General features: G+C 36.9%; 2 protein-coding genes across 8 annotated transcripts in view; one reads left to right on the forward strand and one right to left on the reverse strand.

Moving 5' to 3' along the window:
- RPS6KC1 (ribosomal protein S6 kinase C1) overlaps positions 1-19,449 on the forward strand; it is a 199,864-nt gene that overhangs the window by 65,994 nt on the left and 114,421 nt on the right. Inside the window, exon 1 of one of the 7 annotated variants that reach the window (XM_012459632.3) lies at positions 7,284-7,329. The exons of the other annotated variants lie outside the window; for them this stretch is intronic. The gene's annotated coding sequence lies outside the window, so the exon portion shown is untranslated. Of the gene's footprint in view, positions 1-7,283; positions 7,330-19,449 lie in introns of those variants that run through there. 7 annotated transcript variants of the gene reach the window in all.
- On the reverse strand, positions 7,845-8,168 carry LOC105722250 (protein S100-A11-like). Its single transcript, XM_064383500.1, has one exon. It carries the CDS (start codon positions 8,160-8,162, stop codon positions 7,845-7,847), a length of 318 nt encoding a protein of 105 aa, XP_064239570.1. The 5' UTR covers positions 8,163-8,168.

A 19,449-nucleotide genomic window follows, 5' to 3' on the forward strand; every position in this document is an offset into this window, starting at 1 on the left:
TAGTTACATGACTTTTTGGATACAGTAATCAAAGATTGATATTGGCGTTCTTCCAGTGGTTTTATTTACAAAAGATTATCATTTTCATTGTTCTGTGGTCTTGGGTTTGTCAGTACCATTCAGATTACCGGTCTCCTGTATTACTAACACTTTTTACTACAGTACTTCTCACTGTGCCAAGAATCCTGCAGTCCAGAAGCCTTTTGTTATTTCTGGAGTATAAACTTTCAGTTTTATAATATGGTGTACCTGCCTGTATATGGAGGATCCTAACTGCTTCTTAACCAGGATTTTGACCATTTCTCTTGTTTTTAGCTTTCACTCCTACTTCCTAATGCCACCAATTCTTGAATTTTTGGAGAGTTTTACCGTGCCATGTAAATTTGGCAACTTTCCTGAGTTTCCTTTTAGTAACCTCTCATCCATCTACCTTTCTTTTTTTTTTAAAATTATATTCCCATGGCAGTGTATTAATGTTTACTTTTTTATATGTTTTTATCCTCTAAAATTGTGTTGCTGTTACCTTCTCAGTTTCTTTGTCCTTGTGGGATTTTTGTCTTAAAGAAATTTTTTGACTGCCATGTTAATAGAGTTTCAGTAGGGAAACTAGCTAAAAAAATGTGTTCAATTTGCCATCTTCAACTGGGAATTCAGATTTCACAATTGCTACTTATTTTGGTGGGCCTGAGGATCAAGCAGCTATTAATGTTTTGTGTGTATAGCAACAAGAGGAGCTGGAGTCTTGTTTCCTTTTTCACTAGTTTTTGTCTTACTGAAGTGCTGATATAGCCATTTGGAATCTGTTAACACAGTTTCAAATAATTGATTCTAAATTCATTTCTCATTAATTTTGTCATCTTGATATCATTATATAATATAGGTTATCACATTTAAGGCTTCTAATTGGTAGTCTAATTTCGAAGTTACTTGTTTTCATGCTTTGATGGAAAGATCATTTTCATCCTAATTTTATTTTTCAAATGGTTTTATAATGTTAGGGTTTTTTTTTTTTTGAGACCCAATCTCACTCTGTTACCCAGGCTGGAGTGCAGTGGTGCAATGTCAGCTCACTGCAACCTCTGCCTCCGGGAGTTCGAGCAATTCTCCTGCCTCACCCTCCTTAGTTGCTGAAACTACAGGTGTGTGCCACCACACCTGGCTAATTTTTGTAGTTTAAGTAGAGATGGGGTTTCACCATGTTTGCCAGGCTGGTCTCAAACTCTTGACCTCAGGTAATCCACTTGCTTCGGCCTCCCAAAGTGCTGGGATTACAGGCATGAGCCACTGTGCCCAGCCATCTGTTGGGTTTTTTGTTTGCTGGTGGAGCATTATGGTCTTAAAGATCTATTCATGTTTATTCTTTGCCTTAACTCTCACTTGGAGTTGAGAGTTTAAAATGGGTATGAATTATTTAAAAAATCTTCTCTGATATTTTTCCATTTCTTTTCAGAGAATTAGGTGCTAAAACATCACTTGAGTTTAATTGACATAGATGAAACACATCAGGGTGGTCAGTGTGACATTGTTCTAAGTTGTTTGCATTTAATCTTAGAACATTTCATAATGTTACCACTTGATGGCACCAGAAAAATAAAAATCTGTGCTTCAGAATGAGAATTATAGATACACATCAGAAAATAACAAAGAATATGTCATTTGGTTAGTTACTTTGCTGATTATGGTGGTGAATTATTTCTCCACTAGAACTTGATACCAAACCTACTAGACTACTATCTTAAGGAATGTTACCATTTAAACATGTATCCTGTATTTAATGCATGTTTGTCCTTTTAAAACCACAATATCCATTCCTGCTCTGGATTAGTTTCTGTTGTTAATGTGACATCAATTCCAGAAAGTTAGTAACTGATTAAACTGATTTTAGTCTTTTATTGTTTATTTGTAATGTGATCCATTTTTATTCATACTAACTATGGGAACCACAATCATAGAACTCTAATTTTTAACCAATATGTAAAAGAACCTTTGTTTCAGCCCTCCTGGTTACACATTTGACCCTGTTGACCTGTGTCAAATGTAAGGTCGGGACAGTACTTCCAGTCCATGGATTCTGTACTAGCATACTAGTCACCACCTAACAGACATAGGGATATTATCCTTCAATGTGTGGGGAAACTGGGGGCTCTAGTTGTGAGCTTGATTTGACTTTTTTGCTTAGAAGAGATGTTTCCTTGGACAAGGTTTGTTCCAGGTTGACAAAACTATTAGTGAAAGATCTCTATAACCAGTAAAACCTATAAATCATTTAAATGGAACTCTTCGTAATGTTTGTTCTTGTGACTTTTATTGGCATGGATTGGCATGTCTTATAATAAAATAAGTATTTCTGGATATCTGATAATTCAGAGAAAATAATCTTTCAGAGCTAAGTAGTGCTTTATACAAAGATTCTTAGGGTTGGCAAATTTTGTTATTTTGTTACTATTCATCCTAAAGGAGTTTGTTTGGGTTGTTAGTAGATCTGATAAAGATGGCTTGATGTTTTTCTTATTTAACTGGTATTTGCACAGCTGAGACCACATGCAAAACACAATAGCAACAGCTCTGTTTGCCCATCCAGCAGAGAATAAGTATACCTGGTAGTGGTAACTTTGAATTCTCTTTGAACCTGACACTTTACTTACTCCCTTTCAGAAATAGCTCTTGGAATGAAAGTACTGTCTCTCTTCTAAATTCTCAGGTCTTTATGGATTTAAGAGAGAAAATCCAAAAGTCAGAGTGGAAGGAATCAACTTGAATTTTTGAAAAGGATGTTGCAATATATATCACCCTTTCCTGTCCATCTTGTTTATATATTACTGAAAGTGGCTGATACGATTAATCTATGTGTGGGCTTATTGAAGTAGTTGTGATAATATAGAGTGGTATGTGGATTACATAAAGGTATTAGTAAAGTGTTCAACTAATAACAATTTATTACATGCCTGTCACTGTACAAGGTATTTTTCTTACATTATTTTTAATCTTCAAAACAACCCCATAAGTTGAACTATGACTGGCCATACTGGACTTTGTCTAAGGACACCACAATTTAGAGGGTGCAAACATTTAATATAATGATTCTAAAAGCTTGGCACCTAGTTAGCAAGAATAATTATTTAAAACAGGAAGCTACCAGATGGCGAGCATTGTTAGTAACACCCATCTGTGGGCTACATTATGAATTACAGAGTTGATTTGAGAGCTGGTTTTGTGTAGTTTGTTCCAGGTGCCAAAAGTGCTGGTTTGATGTCTTTGTAAGGTAGATATTGTGATCCCTGTTTTATAGGTGGAGGAAACTAAGCCTTACATAAATTAAGCAATTTGCTCAAGGACACAAGCCAGTAAGAGTTGAGCTAGGATTTTAACCTAGGTCTTTCTGAGCCTAAATGGTGTCTCCTTCATATTGTGCTATGCTACCTCTCACGTGTTCCCCGTAATTAGATTAGCATTTTAAAAAGGAGAAGCAGGAAATCTTCTCCATTATTGAATATTTGAAAACTTTCTTATTTTGAGTATTCATCATTTTTCCTTCTACCCATTTGTTTGTTTTCGGTCAGCCATCTATTCATCTAGTTGATCCTTCAACAAGCATTTGTTACTTGTATGTACCAGGCCCTGTAATAGGGAATATAATATGGTTATTTTCTAAATATATAAAATAAAATTGAGCAATGGCCCTTCAAGATGAGATGTTTCTGTCAACTTAATAGCATGCTAATAAGACCTATGATTTTGTAGTGTATATCTTGTTGAAAATATCTGGTAGGTTTGCTACTATAGTCATACCTGTCGCTTTTCACTTGATGTTGATGCCACACTTAAAAAATACTCCATTCTTTCCCCCTGCCCTTCTCATTTTTTTTCTTTCCTTCATCTCTCATTTTCTCCCTTCTTCTCTCCTTCCCTTTTACCTTCTTTCCTCTTCTCTTCTCTTGCATACATTATGAGTGAAATTTCATAATGTATTTCTGGATATTGTTGATATCCAATTTTTCTTTGAAGATTTTATTGAAATTTTTGACCAAAGAAATTATTTTTAATGTTAATTCTCAGATAAGAGAGGCAAACATTTTTATTCTGCCATTTGCAATCTGGTAAATGGTATAATAAGCAGTACCAAACCATTTTTTATAGTTTTTTCTTGGGTAGATGTGTGCTAGACTCTCAGGGATATCCAGACATATTTCAGACACCATGACCTTGTGTGCAGCTTGGACCGTTGATTTATTCCGTGAATAAGAGTTACTCAACTATTTGGAAACTCCAAGGATAAAGTTTTTGGCTTTGAAAATAGATGGATATATGAAAAAGGTAGTAAGTTTAGGGTTGATAAAGGGAAACAAGTCATGTGATTTTGGCATTTAGGGGGTCTTGGAACCAATACCCTGTGGATACTGAAGTGCAGCTGCGTAAGATTATAGATTCTGAGAACTTCTTCCTTTTCAATTTGGATGGCTTTTATTTCTGTTTCTAACCTAATACTCTGGCTAGAACTTCCAGTATAGTGTACAATGATATTGGGAAAACAGGCATTCTTGTCTTGTTCCTGTGTCTTAGGGGGAAAAATTTCAGTCTTACTGTGGAATATGATGTTAGTTGTTGGTTTTTCATAGATGCCCTTTATCATGTTGAGGAAGTTCTATTCTGTTTTTGGTTTTCTGGATGTTATTATCGTGCAAGGGTGTTGGATTCTTACAAATGCTTTTTCTACATCACTTGAATCAATCATGTGTTTTTTTTTCTTCTTTGTTCTATTAATGTGATATATTACATTGATTTTCTTATATTGAACCATTCTTGAGTTCCTAGGATAAATACCACTTGCCATAGAGATTTTTATCTTGGTTGAACCCAGTTGTGCCTTTTGGTATCACTTGTATATTTTGTTTATCATTGTAATAAAGTTGGAAAAGAGGAGCTGCTTATTGAAGTATGAGCCTTCTGTCCATCTCAGTCTGGAAGTTGACATCTTACTTTTCAAGAAGGAGCAGAATTAAACAAATACAGAATATTTCTTATTTTTTTTAAATTTTTTCCTTCAGGTGTGACCTGAATGTCATGAACATCTTCACGGCCTTTTCTGTTTTAAAATAAAATGTGTACTTTTCACTATGATTTAATAAATTGACTTAGTTGAGAATTTTTCAGATCTTAATTGTTTTGAAACTGGCTAGAAGGAAGCATTTTAAAAGTCTCAGATTTTAAAAAAATATTTAAAATTATTTAAATATGCCACCTAGCCTTCTGTCTTCCCTCCTCATCAGCATTCTGTTTTTTCCTTTCTTTAGTTGATCCAGGAAGTGTCTACCAACAGGAGAAATCAGTTACTAATGCATTGAACTCAGAAGGAACTATTTCATAGGTTTAGAGAGAAGACTTTATATTCTCTGTTCTTGATATTCACAAATGAAAAGAGAGTTGCTTTTTAAATTGTCCTGTACTCAGGTAATTCTCTTTCAAGTTTTGTAATAAGACTAGATTTTCAGCTCTAGGTAACAAAAACCTAACCAACTCAAAGAGGCTCACATAGAAAACATTGTTTTAGTCCATCTGAAAAAGAGTGTTTTATTCCACATAAGTGGTTACATATAGCTCAATTCAGGTGTTCAAGAAATGCCAACAGGTCTCTGTCTTTTTATTTTCCTGTCTCTGTTCACACCCTGTACTTGTTATCCCCTTTCTCTTATTTGATTTTATCTTCATGGCATGAAAGATAACCCCCCCACTAGCTCCAGCTTTATAAAGACTTTGTCCTCAGGATCCTAGAGGAAGAGGGTATTTTCCCCCGTAACTCCAATAAAAACCCCAGGGAGGATTGGCCTGGCATGAGTCTCATAGCTTTCACTTCTGTCTTTGTAACCTGATTAGGCATAGGTTATCTGGTCATCCCTGGGAAGGCGGACAGAGCTATCCCTGATGAACCACACGAACTGAACAGCATAACCATGGAATGTGGAAGGAGTGGATCCAAATGAGGGAGGGATGTTAGGCAGAAACAAACAAACAAAACACATTGAAATGTTATTTCTGCTTATCTGTCATGGCCCAACAGGGCCGTTTATTATCCTTTCTCCCCTGGCCTTAAAAAACAAAAATGATTGTTTTGGTTGTTCCTGTGTGTTCTCTTATATGTTTCTTAGATAATTCTTTAGAGAACCAGCATGGTATCTGTTTTTTAAACTTTTAATGGAAGTATATCATATACACAGAAAAGAAAATATCATAACCATATAGCTGTGAATGTATTTTCACACATGGAACACTTCTATGTGACTGGCATCCAGATCAAGGAGCAGAATTTGGCCAGCACTCTAGAAGCTTCTACATCTCCCCTCTTCAAGGGTCATTTATAGTGTTAAGTGGAGGAGGTCTGCTTTTTTCTTTTAAAAAGTATTTTGGAGAAGGGGTCTCGCTGTGTTCCCCAGCCCGTTTTGAACTCCTGGCCTCAAGCAATCCTTCCGCCTCAGCTTCCTAAATAGCCAGGACTTTGGTGTGAGCCATGGCACCTGGTTCAGGTCTGCTTTTTCCTATTCCCATTCCTTACAAGGGCAGGGTTCCAGTTTTGAGAGCCTGCTTTCTGTTGTTTCCACCCTCTTCTCTGCAAATTCCGTTATGGATGATGATGGGGAATGGGTTGGGGTCTTGTTTCTCTTATTTCTGTAGGATCCTGACCTTTCTCTCATTTTTCTTCTTTCTCTTTGGACTTTCACTGCCACATCTTGAAGAGGTATCACTCATTTTCTATATATCTGATTCTTCTCCAGTAGGAAGGCTTCACCAAGGCTCTCACTTTTGATCGTCCTTACTTTCAACCCTAGAAAGCCTGTTTTTTAACTATCAAATGCCAACCTGTGTTTGGCATTTAGTTGGGCTTCCATTTTCTGTTTGTTTTTTCCTGTGCTTTGGTTTAAGTCCAATTTGCTCCCACCCCAATATATGTATTTTTTTTCTTCCCAAGGAATCTCTTTTTTTTTTTTTTTTTTTTGAGACAGAGTTTTGCTCTTCTTGCCCAGGCTGAAGTGCAATGGCACGATCTTGGCTCACTGCAACCTCAGCCTCCTGGGTTCAAGTGATTCTCCTGCCTCAGCCTCCCGAGTATCTGGGACTACAGGCATGTTCCACCAGCCTCAGCCTCCCAAAGTGCTGGGATTACAGGCGTGAGCCAGCACACCCAGCCAGGAATCTCAAGCTTTTCTTCCTCTGGTCACCACATTCATTAGTCTGTAATGGGGGGTCCCTGGGAGTGCTGTTGTAATTTGATTTGTTTTTCTATTTACAGATAATCCAAAGGTCATGATATCTTTGTTTCCTAGTGGTGCTGAAAATGTGAGTCATAAATGGATTTATTTGCTCTCTTGGTTTTTTGTTTGTTTCTTGAGAGGTTATGTGGAGAGATTGGAAATTTGGTGGCCACCATTGTCCTCTAGGCCCAAGAGTTCACACAGATTGATTTCAGAATGTTCAACAACTTTTGTATGCCTAAAATAAACCTTACATGGTTGTGATATGCGTTATCCTTTTTATATATCATTGGATTTAATTACCAATATTCATTTATGTTCAGGCTTACCTTGTTTTGTTGTGCTTTACTTTATGGTGCTTTGCAGATAATTGTGTGTGTGTTTTTTTTAACCAAATAGAAGTTTTGTGGCAACACTGTATTGAACAATTTTTTTTTTCATGTTTTAGAAAACTGACATTGTTTTATTACTATCCGCAGGTGGGGCCTGCATGAGGTGGCTGGTGTGCTGGGCTCAAGGGGTAATGTGTGGGCTGTGGAGATGATGACAGAAAGGCTGGAAGGAAATGGGGTGGATTTGAAGGCCAGGCCTAAGAGGACCTCAGGTCCGCTTCTGGGAAGGGACAGCCTTGAGGAAGGAGTCATGGCAGGCCATAGCTAGGCCACCAATCAGGTTAAGAAATTCTGAGAAATCTAGCTGCCCATCACTGTTGGTGTCCAGTTTCTTCATCATGCGGTCAAGGACACCGGGGTCCTTCTGGTTCTTTGTGAAGGCAGCCAGTTCTGTATTCATGAAGCTCAGGAACTCCATCTTGGAGAGAGAGTAGTTATAACCATCTTTTCCAGCATACTTCTGGAAAACAGCAATCAGGGACTCGATGCACCGCTCAGTCTCTGTAGGGCTGGTGATTTTTGCCATGTTGGAGCTGAGTGAGGCACGCGGGAGGCTGTGGCTGGGAGCGGCTCTGAGAGCTCTGGGTGCGAGGCGTGCAGGTCTCTGAACAAGTCTTTTGGGGCCATTTTCATTTTTCGTTTTCTTCTTTACAACTTTCATTTTAGGTTCAAGGGGTACATGTATAGGTTCGTTACATGGGTAAATTGTGTGTTGCAGAGGTTGGTGTACAGATAATTTTGTCACCCAGGTAATTGGTATAATATTTGGTAGGTAGATTTCCAGTCCTCACCTTCCTCTCACCCTCCACCTTCAAATAGGCCTCAGTGTCTATTGTTCCCTTCTGTGTCCATGTGTACTGAATGTTTAACTTACACTTATAAGTGAGAACATGTGGTGGTTGGTTTTCTGTTCCTGTGTTAATTTGCTTAGATGGTGGCTGTCAGTTCCATCTTTATTGCTGCAAAGGCCACGATCTCATTTTTTTAAAAATAGCTGCATAGTATTCTATAGCATATCTGTACCATATTTTCTTTATCTAGTTCACTGTTGATGGGCATTTAGCTTGATTTTGTCTTTGTTGTTGTAAATAGTGTTGTGATAAACATGTGTGTATGTGTCTTTATGGTAGAATAATTTATATTTCTTTGGGTATATAACCAGTAATGGAATTGCTGGATTGAATGGTAGTTCTATTTTACATTCTTAGAGAAATGTCCAGACTGCTTTCCACAGTGGCTGAACTAAATTACATTCCTACCAGCAGTGTATAAGCATTCCCTTTTTTCTGTAATGTCACCTGCATCTGTTATTTTTTGATTTTGTAATAACCATTCTGACTGGTATGAGATGCTGTCTCATTGTGGTTTTGATTTGCATTTCCCTAATGATTAGTTGTATTGAAGCTGTTTTTGTATATTTGTTGGCTGCTTTTGAGAAGTGTCTGTTCATGTCCTTGCCCATTTTTTTAAAAAATTTGAGATGGAGTCTTGCTCTGTTGCCCAGGCTAGAGGTCAGTGACCTGATCTTGGCTCACTGCAATCTCTGCCTCCCATGTTCAAGCGATTCTTTTCCCTCAGTCTCCCGAGTAGGATTACAGGTTCTTACCACCACTCCTGGCTAATTTTTGTATTTTTAGTAGAGATGGGATTTCACCATCTTGGCCAGACTGGTCTCGACCTCCTGACCTTGTGGTCCACCCACCTCAGCCTCCCAACGTGCTGGGATTACAGGGGTAAGCCACCGCACCTGGCCTCATCCTTGCCCATTTTTAAATGGGGTTGTTTGTTTTTTATTTGTTGACTTATTTGAGTTCCTTATAGATTCTGTACCTTAGACCTTTGTCAGATACATAGTGTGCAAATATTTTATCCTATTCTATGGGTTGTCTGTTTATTCTGTTGATAGTTTGTTTTGCTTTGCAGAACCTCTTTAGTTTAATTAGGCCCACTTGTCAATGTTTTTGTTGCAAATTGTTTTGGAGACTTTGTTATAAAGTATTTGCCTGGGCTGATGTGCGTAATGGTATTTCCTAGGTTTTCTTCTAGGGTCTTTAGTGTTTTAGATATTACATTTAAGTCTTTAATTTATCTTTAGTTGATTTTTATATATGGTGAAAAGTAGGAACAAGGCTAGATTTCCCCAGCACCATTTTCTGAAGAGGCAGTCCTTTCCCCATTGCTTGCTATTGTTGGCTTTGTCCAGGATCAGAGAGTTATAGGTGTGTGAACATCAGATAGTTGTAGGTATGTGAATCAGATAGTTTCACTGGTCTGTGTATCTGTCTTTGTACCAGTACCATGGTGTTTTCGTTACTGTAGCCTTGTATTATATGAAGTTGGGTAGTGTGATGCCTCCAGGTTTGTTCTTTTTGCTTAGGATTGCTTTGGCTATTCTGGCTCTTTTATTATTCCAAATGAATTTTAGAATTTTTTTTTCTAATTGTGTGAAAAATGTCATTAATAGTTTGATAAGGATAGCATTGAATCTGTAAATAGCTTTGGGCAGTATGGTAATTTTAATAATATTGACTCTTCTATCCATGAGCATGGAATGCTTTTCTATTTGTTTGTGTCATATCTGATTTCTTTCAGAAGTGTTTTATAGTTCTCATTGTAGAGATAATTTACCTCCCTGGTTAGCTGTATTCCTAGGCATTTTATTATTTTTGTGGCTGTTGTGAATGGGACTACCTTTTTGATTTGGCTCTCAGCTTAGACACGATTGGTGTATAGAAATGCTACTGGTTTTTGTATTCTGAAACTTTGCTGAAGCTGTTCATAAGATCTAGGAGCCATTGAGCAGAGACTATGGGGTTTTCTAGGTATAATATCTTGTGAAGAAAGCTAATTTGACTTCTTCTCTTCCTATTTGGATGCTTTTTATTTCTTTCTTTTAGCTGATTGCTCTAGCTGGGACTTCCAGTACTATGTTGAATAGGAGGGGTGAGAGATGGCATCCTTGTCTTGTTCTGGTTCTAAAGGGGAATGCTTCCTGCATTTGTCCATTCAGTATATTGTTGGCTGTGGGTTTGTCATGGATGACTCTCGTTATTTTGAGGTATGTACCTTCAATGAGTAGTTCATGGAAGATTTTTAACACAAAGGCATATTGAATTTTATCGACAGCCTTTTCTTTGCCTATTGAGATGATCATGTGGTTTTCGTTTTTAGTTCTGTTTATGTGATGATCACATTTATTGATTTGCATATGTTGAACCAACCTTACATCCCAGAAATAAATCCTACTTGATCATGGTAGACTAGCTTTTTGATATGCTGCTGGATTTGGTTTGCTAGTATTTTATTGAGGATTTCTGCAACTTATATTTATCAAGGATAGTAGTCTGAAATTTTTTTCATTCTGTCTTTGCCAAGTTTTGGTATCAGAATGATGCAGGCCTCCCCTCTTCCTTGATTTTTTTTTTCTTCTTTATTTGGAATAGTTTCAGTAGGATAGGTACCTTCCTTTTTTCATACACGTGTTAGAATTTGGTTATGAATTCATTTGGTCCAGGGCCTTTTCTGATTGGTAGGTTTTTAATTACTGATTCAATTTTGGAACTTCTTATTGATCTGTTCAGATAATCAATTTCTTCCTGGTTCAGTCTTGGGAGGTGGTATGTTTCCAGGAGCTTATCCATTTCTTCTAGGTTTTCTTTTTTTTTTTGAGACGGAGTTTCGCTCCTGTTACCCAGGCTGGAGTGCAATGGCGCGATCTCGGCTCACCGCAACCTCCACCTCCTAGGTTCAGGCAATTCTCCTGCCTCAGCCTCCTGAGTAGCTGGGACTACAGGCACGCGCCACCATGCCCAGCTAATTTTTTGTATTTTTAGTAGAGAAGGGGTTTCACCATGTTGACCAGGATGGTCTCGATCTCTTGACCTTGTGATCCACCCGCCTCGGCCTCCCAAAGTGCTGGGATTACAGGCGTGAACCACCACGCCCGGCCCTCTTCTAGGTTTTCTAAGTTTGTGTGCATAGAGGTGTTAGTAATAGTCTCTGAAGGTTTTTTTTATTTTTTTGAATTTTTGTGGGATCAGTGGTAATGTCCTTTTGGTCATTTCTGATTGTGTTTATTTGAATCTTTTCCTTTTTTTTGCTTTATTAGTCTAGCTAGAAGGCTATGAATTTTATTTATTTTTTTCAAAGAATCAACTTAAAAAAATCTTCTGTATGGTTTTTCTCATTTTCATTTCATTCAATACTCCTCTGATTTTGGTTATTTCTTTTCTTTTGCTACCTTTGGGATTGGTTAGCTCTTGTTTTTCAGGTTCCTCTAGGTATGACATGTGGTTGCTAATTTGATATCTGTTAATGTGGATGTTTAGCACTATTAACTTTGACACTTTTAATACTGCTTTATCTGTGTCCCAGAATTTCTGGTATGTTGTATCTTTTTTTTTTTCATTAGTTTTGTATAATCTGTTAGGTCTGTTTGGTCAAATGTCGAGTTTTGGTTCTGATTATCTTTGCTGGTATTCTGCCTCAATTATCTGTCTAGTTCTGTCAGTGGGATGTTAAAGTGTCCTAGTATTACAGTGTGATTATCTAGATCTCTTTGGTCTCTAAGAACTTGTTTTGTGAATCTGGGTGCTCCAGTGTTGGGTGCATATATATTTAGGAGAGTTAAGTTTTCTTGTTGACTCGAACCCTTTGTCATTATGTAATGCCTTTCCTTGTCCTTCTTGATCATTGTTGATTTAAAGTCAGTTTTGTCTGGAATGAGAATGGCAACCCTGCTCTTTTTTGTTTTCCATTTGCTTGATAGATCTTTCTTCATCCCTTTACTTTGAGCCTGTGGGTGTTACTGCATGTGACAAGGGTCTTGAAGATAGCATATAGTTGGATCTTGCTCTTTATCCAACTTGCCACTCTGTGCCTTTAATTGGGGCATTTAATCTGTGTATGTTTTTCTGGTTATGAACCACTGCTGGGGAGCTAGTGCAGTCCTTTGGATGTAAGGAGGCACTCTGGCTTCTAGAGTTGCCAGAGTTCTTGCACTGGTTCTTTCTCATCTGTGTGGGCTGATCTTCCTTTAACTGTGGTGTAATTTGAGTATAGTCAGTTGGCTTTATATCTGGATGTGTTTGGAGGGATGAAACTTTGTACAGGGTCTTTGCTTGTGGCTGAATTCTCGGCATTGGTTTCACAGGGTTGCAAAGTATTTTTCATATTGAAGTTTGCGTTGCCATCCAGGAGATGGCGCTTAAGCAACCACTACCCTGATCAATTAGCAGCCATCAACATAAAGGCAGTACTTCCTCTACCAGCAAAAAGATTGCCACTTAATGAATGCTCAGATGATCATTAGCATTTTTTAGCAATGAATTATTTTTAAATTAAGGTGTATGTATATTGTTTTTAAAGACGTAATGCTATTGCACACGTACACTACGGATGGTGTAAACACAATTATATGCACTGGGAAACAATATGTGACTTGCTTTATTATCATTTTCACTTTTTTGCAGTGGTCTGGATCAGAACCCACAATATCTCCAAAGATATGCCTGTATATGTATTTTTAATTTTCATAGATTATATGTATTTGGCAAATTTAAAAGTAAATTAAAGCCATCATGGCCTTTACTACCCCTGTGTAGTTTATATCTCTAGAATATAGAGCCATTCTTCTTTGTATCCACAATATATTTATCATACTTAACATATTCTATGGGAAGAGTTTTAAAATAGTAGGTTCAATTTCTTTAGTAGTTATCCAACTATTAAAGTTGTATGTATTTCTTTTTTTCGTGAACCTCAGCAAGTCTCAGTTTTTAAGAAATTTGTCTATTTCACATAAAAGGTGAAATTTAATTGTAGAATTGATTACAATATCTCCTAATCTCTTGGATGTCTTTTGGTTTTTTCTAGATTTTGGTTATTTGTTACATATATTTTTTCTTAATTACTCAGGTTAGCATTTTATCAGTTTTTTTTTTAATGTTCAAAAGAATCAACTTTTAACTTTTATTTTGCTGTTCTATGTTTTCTGGTTTATAGATTTGTATTCCTTTCTCTCCTTCTACTTACTTGAAGTCTGATTATTATTTTTATTTTTGAGTTAGAAGATTACATCTGAGTTTCGGCCTTTTTTTCCCCATATATATTTAAGATTATTAAGTTTTCCATTAAGTGTTTGTTGAGCTATTTTCTATAGATTTGGTTATGTTAAACCTCAGTTATTATCAGTTCAAAATATTTTTTATTTTTTGTTTTGATTTTTAAATCTCGTTTTATTAGTTTTCTATTGGTGCCATAACAACTTACCACAAACTTAATGATTTTCAAAACAAATTTTTAATTTTATGGTTTTGTAGGTTAGAAATCAAATCACACTGGGAAAAATCAAAGTGTGAGTAGCACCTTTTTTTTTTTTTTTCCCCTGGAAACTGCACATAAAAATATCTATTTTCTTTTCTAGCTTCTAGAGGCCACCTACATGCCTTTGCTTATGGTCCCCTTTGTCCTTCTCAAAGCCAGCAGTTTTGTACTGCTCTAACCATTCTTTCGTAGTTACATTTCACAGTGATCCTCAGCCAGGAAAGGTTATCTGATTTTAAAAAGCTATATGATTGGGTTGGGCTAATGAAATAATCTAGGATAATTACCCTATATCAAGACCTTAACCTTAATCACATTTGTAAAGTTTATTTAGCCACATAAAATAACATAGTCACAGGTTCTGGGCTTAGAGCATGAACATCTTTAAGAGTCCACTCATTTTTCTGCCTCCTGCACCTGTGAATTACTTAGAAGTACGTCATAAATAGCATAAGCATATTGTTTAATTTTCTGGCAGTTGGAGTTCTTCAGTTTTTTTATTTTTATTTTTTATAGATAGGGTTTTGCCTTGTTGCTCAGGCTGGAGTGCAATGGCATGATCGTAGTTCACTGCAGCATCAAACCTCTGAACTCAAGAGATCCTCCGATGTCAACCTTCAGAGTAGCTGGGATTATAGCTGTGAAAAAATTTATATGAATAGCTCACTATGTTGCCTAGGCTGGTCTCGAACTCTAGCCCCAGCCTCCCAAAGTGTTGGTATTACAGGCGTGAGCCACTGCACCTGGCCCTTTCTTGACCTTTCTAAGTCTACTTTGCCAGCTTCTTCTTCGCCACTTGATCTTTAAATGCTGAGATTCTTTGTGACTTGGTTTTCAACCTTCTTATGCTCTTTACCCTATTCTCCTTAGGTGATTTCAGGATTATATACTTTAATAACCATCTACAACAGCAGTGTACCATAGAAATATCATGTCAGATACATATGTAATCTTGAATTTTCTAGTAGCCATGTTAAAAAAAGATTTATGCTGCTGACCAAGATGGGTAACAGGGACTATATTAACCTTCTTTCCTGAAGCAACTAGAGATACCAGACAATATATTTAACAATGATTTTCAGGACACTGGGCATTAGGTAATGAAAGATGGTGATTTCTGAGAGCAAACAAATGAAGTGAGGCTCATGATTGTCCCAGATTGCTGTCTTGAATTTCTAGGTTGTGGTGCAGGGAGAAGGGAGCCATTTGGATCCTGGTAGAAGCTCTGAGTTAAGAAGATGAAGTCGAGAGGCTAGGAAGAATGAAGTTAGAGTTTGTAGTTAGAGCTTGCAGGATACGATATTTACAATTGTTGCCTGATGTCCAGTGTCTTGTCTAGAGGGAAGAAAATGGTACAGAGATTGGCAATGTCTCCTGGAATATATAGCAGAGTACTCATTAGTGTATGGATGCGGGGAAGCTATTCAAGACCAAAGAAAGATATACCAAGAGGATTAGGAGACACAATTCTGGTTGCTCACACAGGGCTGGGAATAATGTCTTTCCTAGAAGTAGTCTCAGAAACCTCAGTCGTGTGGCATTGGGTAGAATACTTAGAAGGAATAGTAATACTGTAGAATAATAATTAGGCTCACTCTCACAAGTCTTTTTAAAATATATATAATTTTTATTTTTTAAATTTTTTGGTACATAGTAGGCATGTATATTTAAGGGATGCATGAGATATTTTGATACAGGCATGCAATGTCATATAAGTACCTCATGGAAAATGGGGTATCCATCCCCACAAACATTAATCCTTTGAGTTACAAATAATCCAATTACACTCTACATTTTTAAAAAATGTACAATTAAGTTACTATTGACTATAGTCACCCTGTTGTGCTATCAAATAGTAGGTCTTATTAATTCATTCTGTTCTTTTTTTTGTACACATAACCATCCCCACCTCCCTGCAATCCCCTACTACCCTTCCCAGACTCTGGTAACCATTCTTCTACTCATGAATTCAATTTTTTTTTTTTTTGATATTTAGATCCCACAAATAAGTGAGAACATGTAATGTTTGTCTTTCTGTGCTTGACTTATTTCACTTAACACAATGATTTTCAGTTCTGTCCATGGTGTTGCATATGACAAGATCGCATTCTTTTTTATGGCTCAGTAGTACTCTGTTGTGTATATGTACCATTTTTTCTTTATCTGTTCATCTGTCAGTGGACAGTTAGGTTGCTTCCAAATCCTGGCTATTGTGAATAGTGCTGCAGTAAACATGGGACTGCAGATATTTCTTTGATTTCCTTTCTTTGGAGTATATACCTAGGAGTGGGATTGCAATTTTTAGTTTTTTTAAGGAACCTCCAAACTGTTCAACTATGTACAACATGGTGGTTGTACTAATTTGCATTCCCACCAACAGTGTACCAGGGTTCCCTTTTCCTCACATAGTCACCTGCATTTGTTATTGACCATCTTTTGGATATAAGCCATTTTAACTGGGCTGGGATAGGGTCTCATTGTAGTTTTGATTTGTGTTTCTCTGATCAGTGATGTTGACCACCTTTTCCTTTGCCTGTTTGCCATGTGTATGTCTTCTTTTGAGAAACGTCTGCTCATATCTTAAGCCCATTTTTAAAATCAGATTATTAGATTATTCCCTATAGAGTTGTTTGAGCATTTTATATATTTTGGTTATTAATCCCTTGTAAGATGGATAGTTTGTAAATATTTCCTCCCTTTCTGTGGTTTGTCTCTTCACTCTTTTGTATCCTTTGCTGTGCAGAAGCTTTTTAACTTGATGTGATCCCATTTCTCCATTTTTGCTTTGGTTCCTTGTGCTTGTGGAGTATAGCTCAAGAAATCTTTACCCAAACCAATATCCTGGAGATTTTCCCCAATATTTTTGTAGTGGTTTTAGTTTGAGTTCTTAGACTTTAAGTCTTTAATCCATTTTGATTTGATTTTTGCGTATGGCAAGAGATAGGGGTGTAATTTCATTCTTCTGCATGTGGGTATTCAGTTTTCCCATTACCATTTATTGAAGAAACTGTCTTTTCCTTAGTATATGTTCTTGGCACCTTTGTTGAAATTGAGTTCACTGTAGGTGTGTAGATTTGTTTCTACAGTTCACTGTAGGTGTGTGGATAGTTCCCTATTCTGTTTCATTGATCTGTGTGTCTGTTTGATGCCAGTAATATGCTGTTTTGTTTACAGTGGCTCTGTAGCATAATTTGAAGTCAGGTTATGTGATTCCTCCAGTTTTCTTCTTTTTGCTTAGGATCGCTTTGGCTATTCTGGATCTTTTGTGGTTCCATATAAATTTTAGGTTGTTGTTTTTTTTTTTTTGTAAAGAATGTCATTGGTATTTTGATCGAGATTCCATAGGATCTGTAGATTGTTTTGGGTCATATGGACATTTTAATAATGTTGATTCTACCAATCCATGAACATGGAATATTTTTCCATATTTTGATTTCCTCTTCAGTTTTTTTCATCAATGTTTTATAGTTTTCATTGTAGAGCTCTTTCACTTCTTTGGTTAAGTTAATTCCTAGGTATTGAATTTTATATGTGACTGTTACAAATGGGATTACTTTTTAAATTTCTTTTTCGTATTGTTCACTGTTGGCATATAGAAATGCTACTAATTTTTGTACGTTGATTTTGTATCCTGCAACTTTACTGATTTTCTTATCAGTTCTAATAATTTTCTTGTGGAGTCTGAGTTTTTCCAAATACACAGCTGTATCATCTGCAAACAAGGGTAATTTGACTTCTTCCTTTCCAGTTTGGATGCCCTTTATATCTTTCTCTTGTCTGATAGCTCTAGCTAAGACTTCTAGTACTGTGTTGAATAACGGTGGTGAGAGTGGACATCTTTGTCATGTTTCTGATCTTAGAGGAAAGGCTTCAATTTTTCTGCATTCAGTATACTAGCTTTAGGTCTGTGATATATTGCTTTTATTAGGTTGAGGTGTGTTCCTTCTATACCCAGCGTTTTGAGGGGTTTTATCATGAAGGGACATTGAATTTTATCAAATGCTTTTTCAGCATCAGTTGAAATAATTATATGGTTTGTATCCTTCATTCTGTTGATATGATGTGTCACATTGATTGATTTGCATATGTTGAGCCATCTTTGCATTTCAAGGGATAAATCCCTTGGTCATGATGTATGTATTATCTTTCTAATTATTGTTGAATTCAGTTTGTTAGTATTTTGTTGAGGATTTTTGCATCAATACATAGCAGATATTGGCCTATGGTTTTCCTTTTTTTTGATGTATCTTTGTCTGGTTTTCATATCAGGGTAATACTGGCCTCATAGAATGAGTTTGTAAGTATTCCCTCCTCCTCTATTTTTCAGAATAGTTTGAGTAGGATTGGTATTGATTCTTCCTTAAATGTTTGATAGAATTCAGCAGTGAAGCCATCAGGTCCTGGGCTTTTCTTTACTAGGAAACTTTTTACTATGGCTTCAATCTAATTTTCTGTTAGTGGTTTGTTCAGGTTTTTTATTTTTTCCTGGTTCAATCTTGGTAGGTTGTATGTAAGTAGGAATTTGTTCATTTCTTCTACACTTTCCAATTTATTGACATATAGTTGCACATAGTAGCTACTAATGATCCTTTGAATTTCTGCAGTAACAGTTATGATGTCTCCTTTTAGATTTCTGATTTTATTTGTATATTCTCTTTTTTCTTAGTTTGGCTAAAGGTCTGTCAATTTTGCTTATGTTTTCAAAAAAACAACTTTTTGTTTCATTCATCTTTTGTATTATTTTTTTCATTTCAGTTCATTTATCGCTACTCTGATCTTTATTATTATTATAATAATTATTATTTTGAGATGGAGTCTCACTCTGTCAACCAGGCTGGAGTGCAATTGTGTGATCTTGGCTCACTGCAACCTCTACCTCCTGGGTTCAAGCAATTCTCCTGCCTCAGCCTCCTGAGAAGCTGGGACTACAGGTGCACGCCACCATGCCCGGCCAATTTTTTGTATTTTAGTAGAGGTGGGGTTTCACCATGTTGGCCAGGATAGTCTCAATCTCCTGACCTCGTGATCTGCCCGCCTTGGCCTCCCAAAGTGCTGGGATTATAGGTGTGAGCCACTGCGCCTGGCCTGATCTTTATTATCTTTTTCTACTCATTTTGGGTTTGGTTTGCTCTTCCTTTTCTAGTTCTTTAAGATGCATTGTTAGATTGTTCATTTGAAGTTTTTTCCTCTTTTTTGATGTAGGCCCTATCTTGCCATGGCTGAGGTCATATCCAAGATGCAAGACAAAGTCCTCCCCACTTTCCTTTCCTCAAGTGGAAGAATGACATCTCTTTTGCAGCTATGAGTTGGTGCAGCCTTGGGTTAAGGGAGTGGTGAGGCCAGCCCTCCCTTGGCTGCCTCAGCTGGTGTCTCAGTATGTCATGTGCCCTGCCAGTTCACTGTCTCTGGGCCTAGTTCAGTACCAGTACTCGCCTACAAGTTGCATTCCTTAGGGCCTCAACTGCCTTTCAAATGTACTTGGAGACACA

The sequence above is a fragment of the Aotus nancymaae genome, unplaced genomic scaffold, assembly GCF_030222135.1.
Source record: "Aotus nancymaae isolate 86718 unplaced genomic scaffold, 86718_ANA_hifiasm-v0.15.2.pri h1tg000032l_0, whole genome shotgun sequence".
NCBI classification, from domain to species: domain Eukaryota; kingdom Metazoa; phylum Chordata; class Mammalia; order Primates; family Aotidae; genus Aotus; species Aotus nancymaae.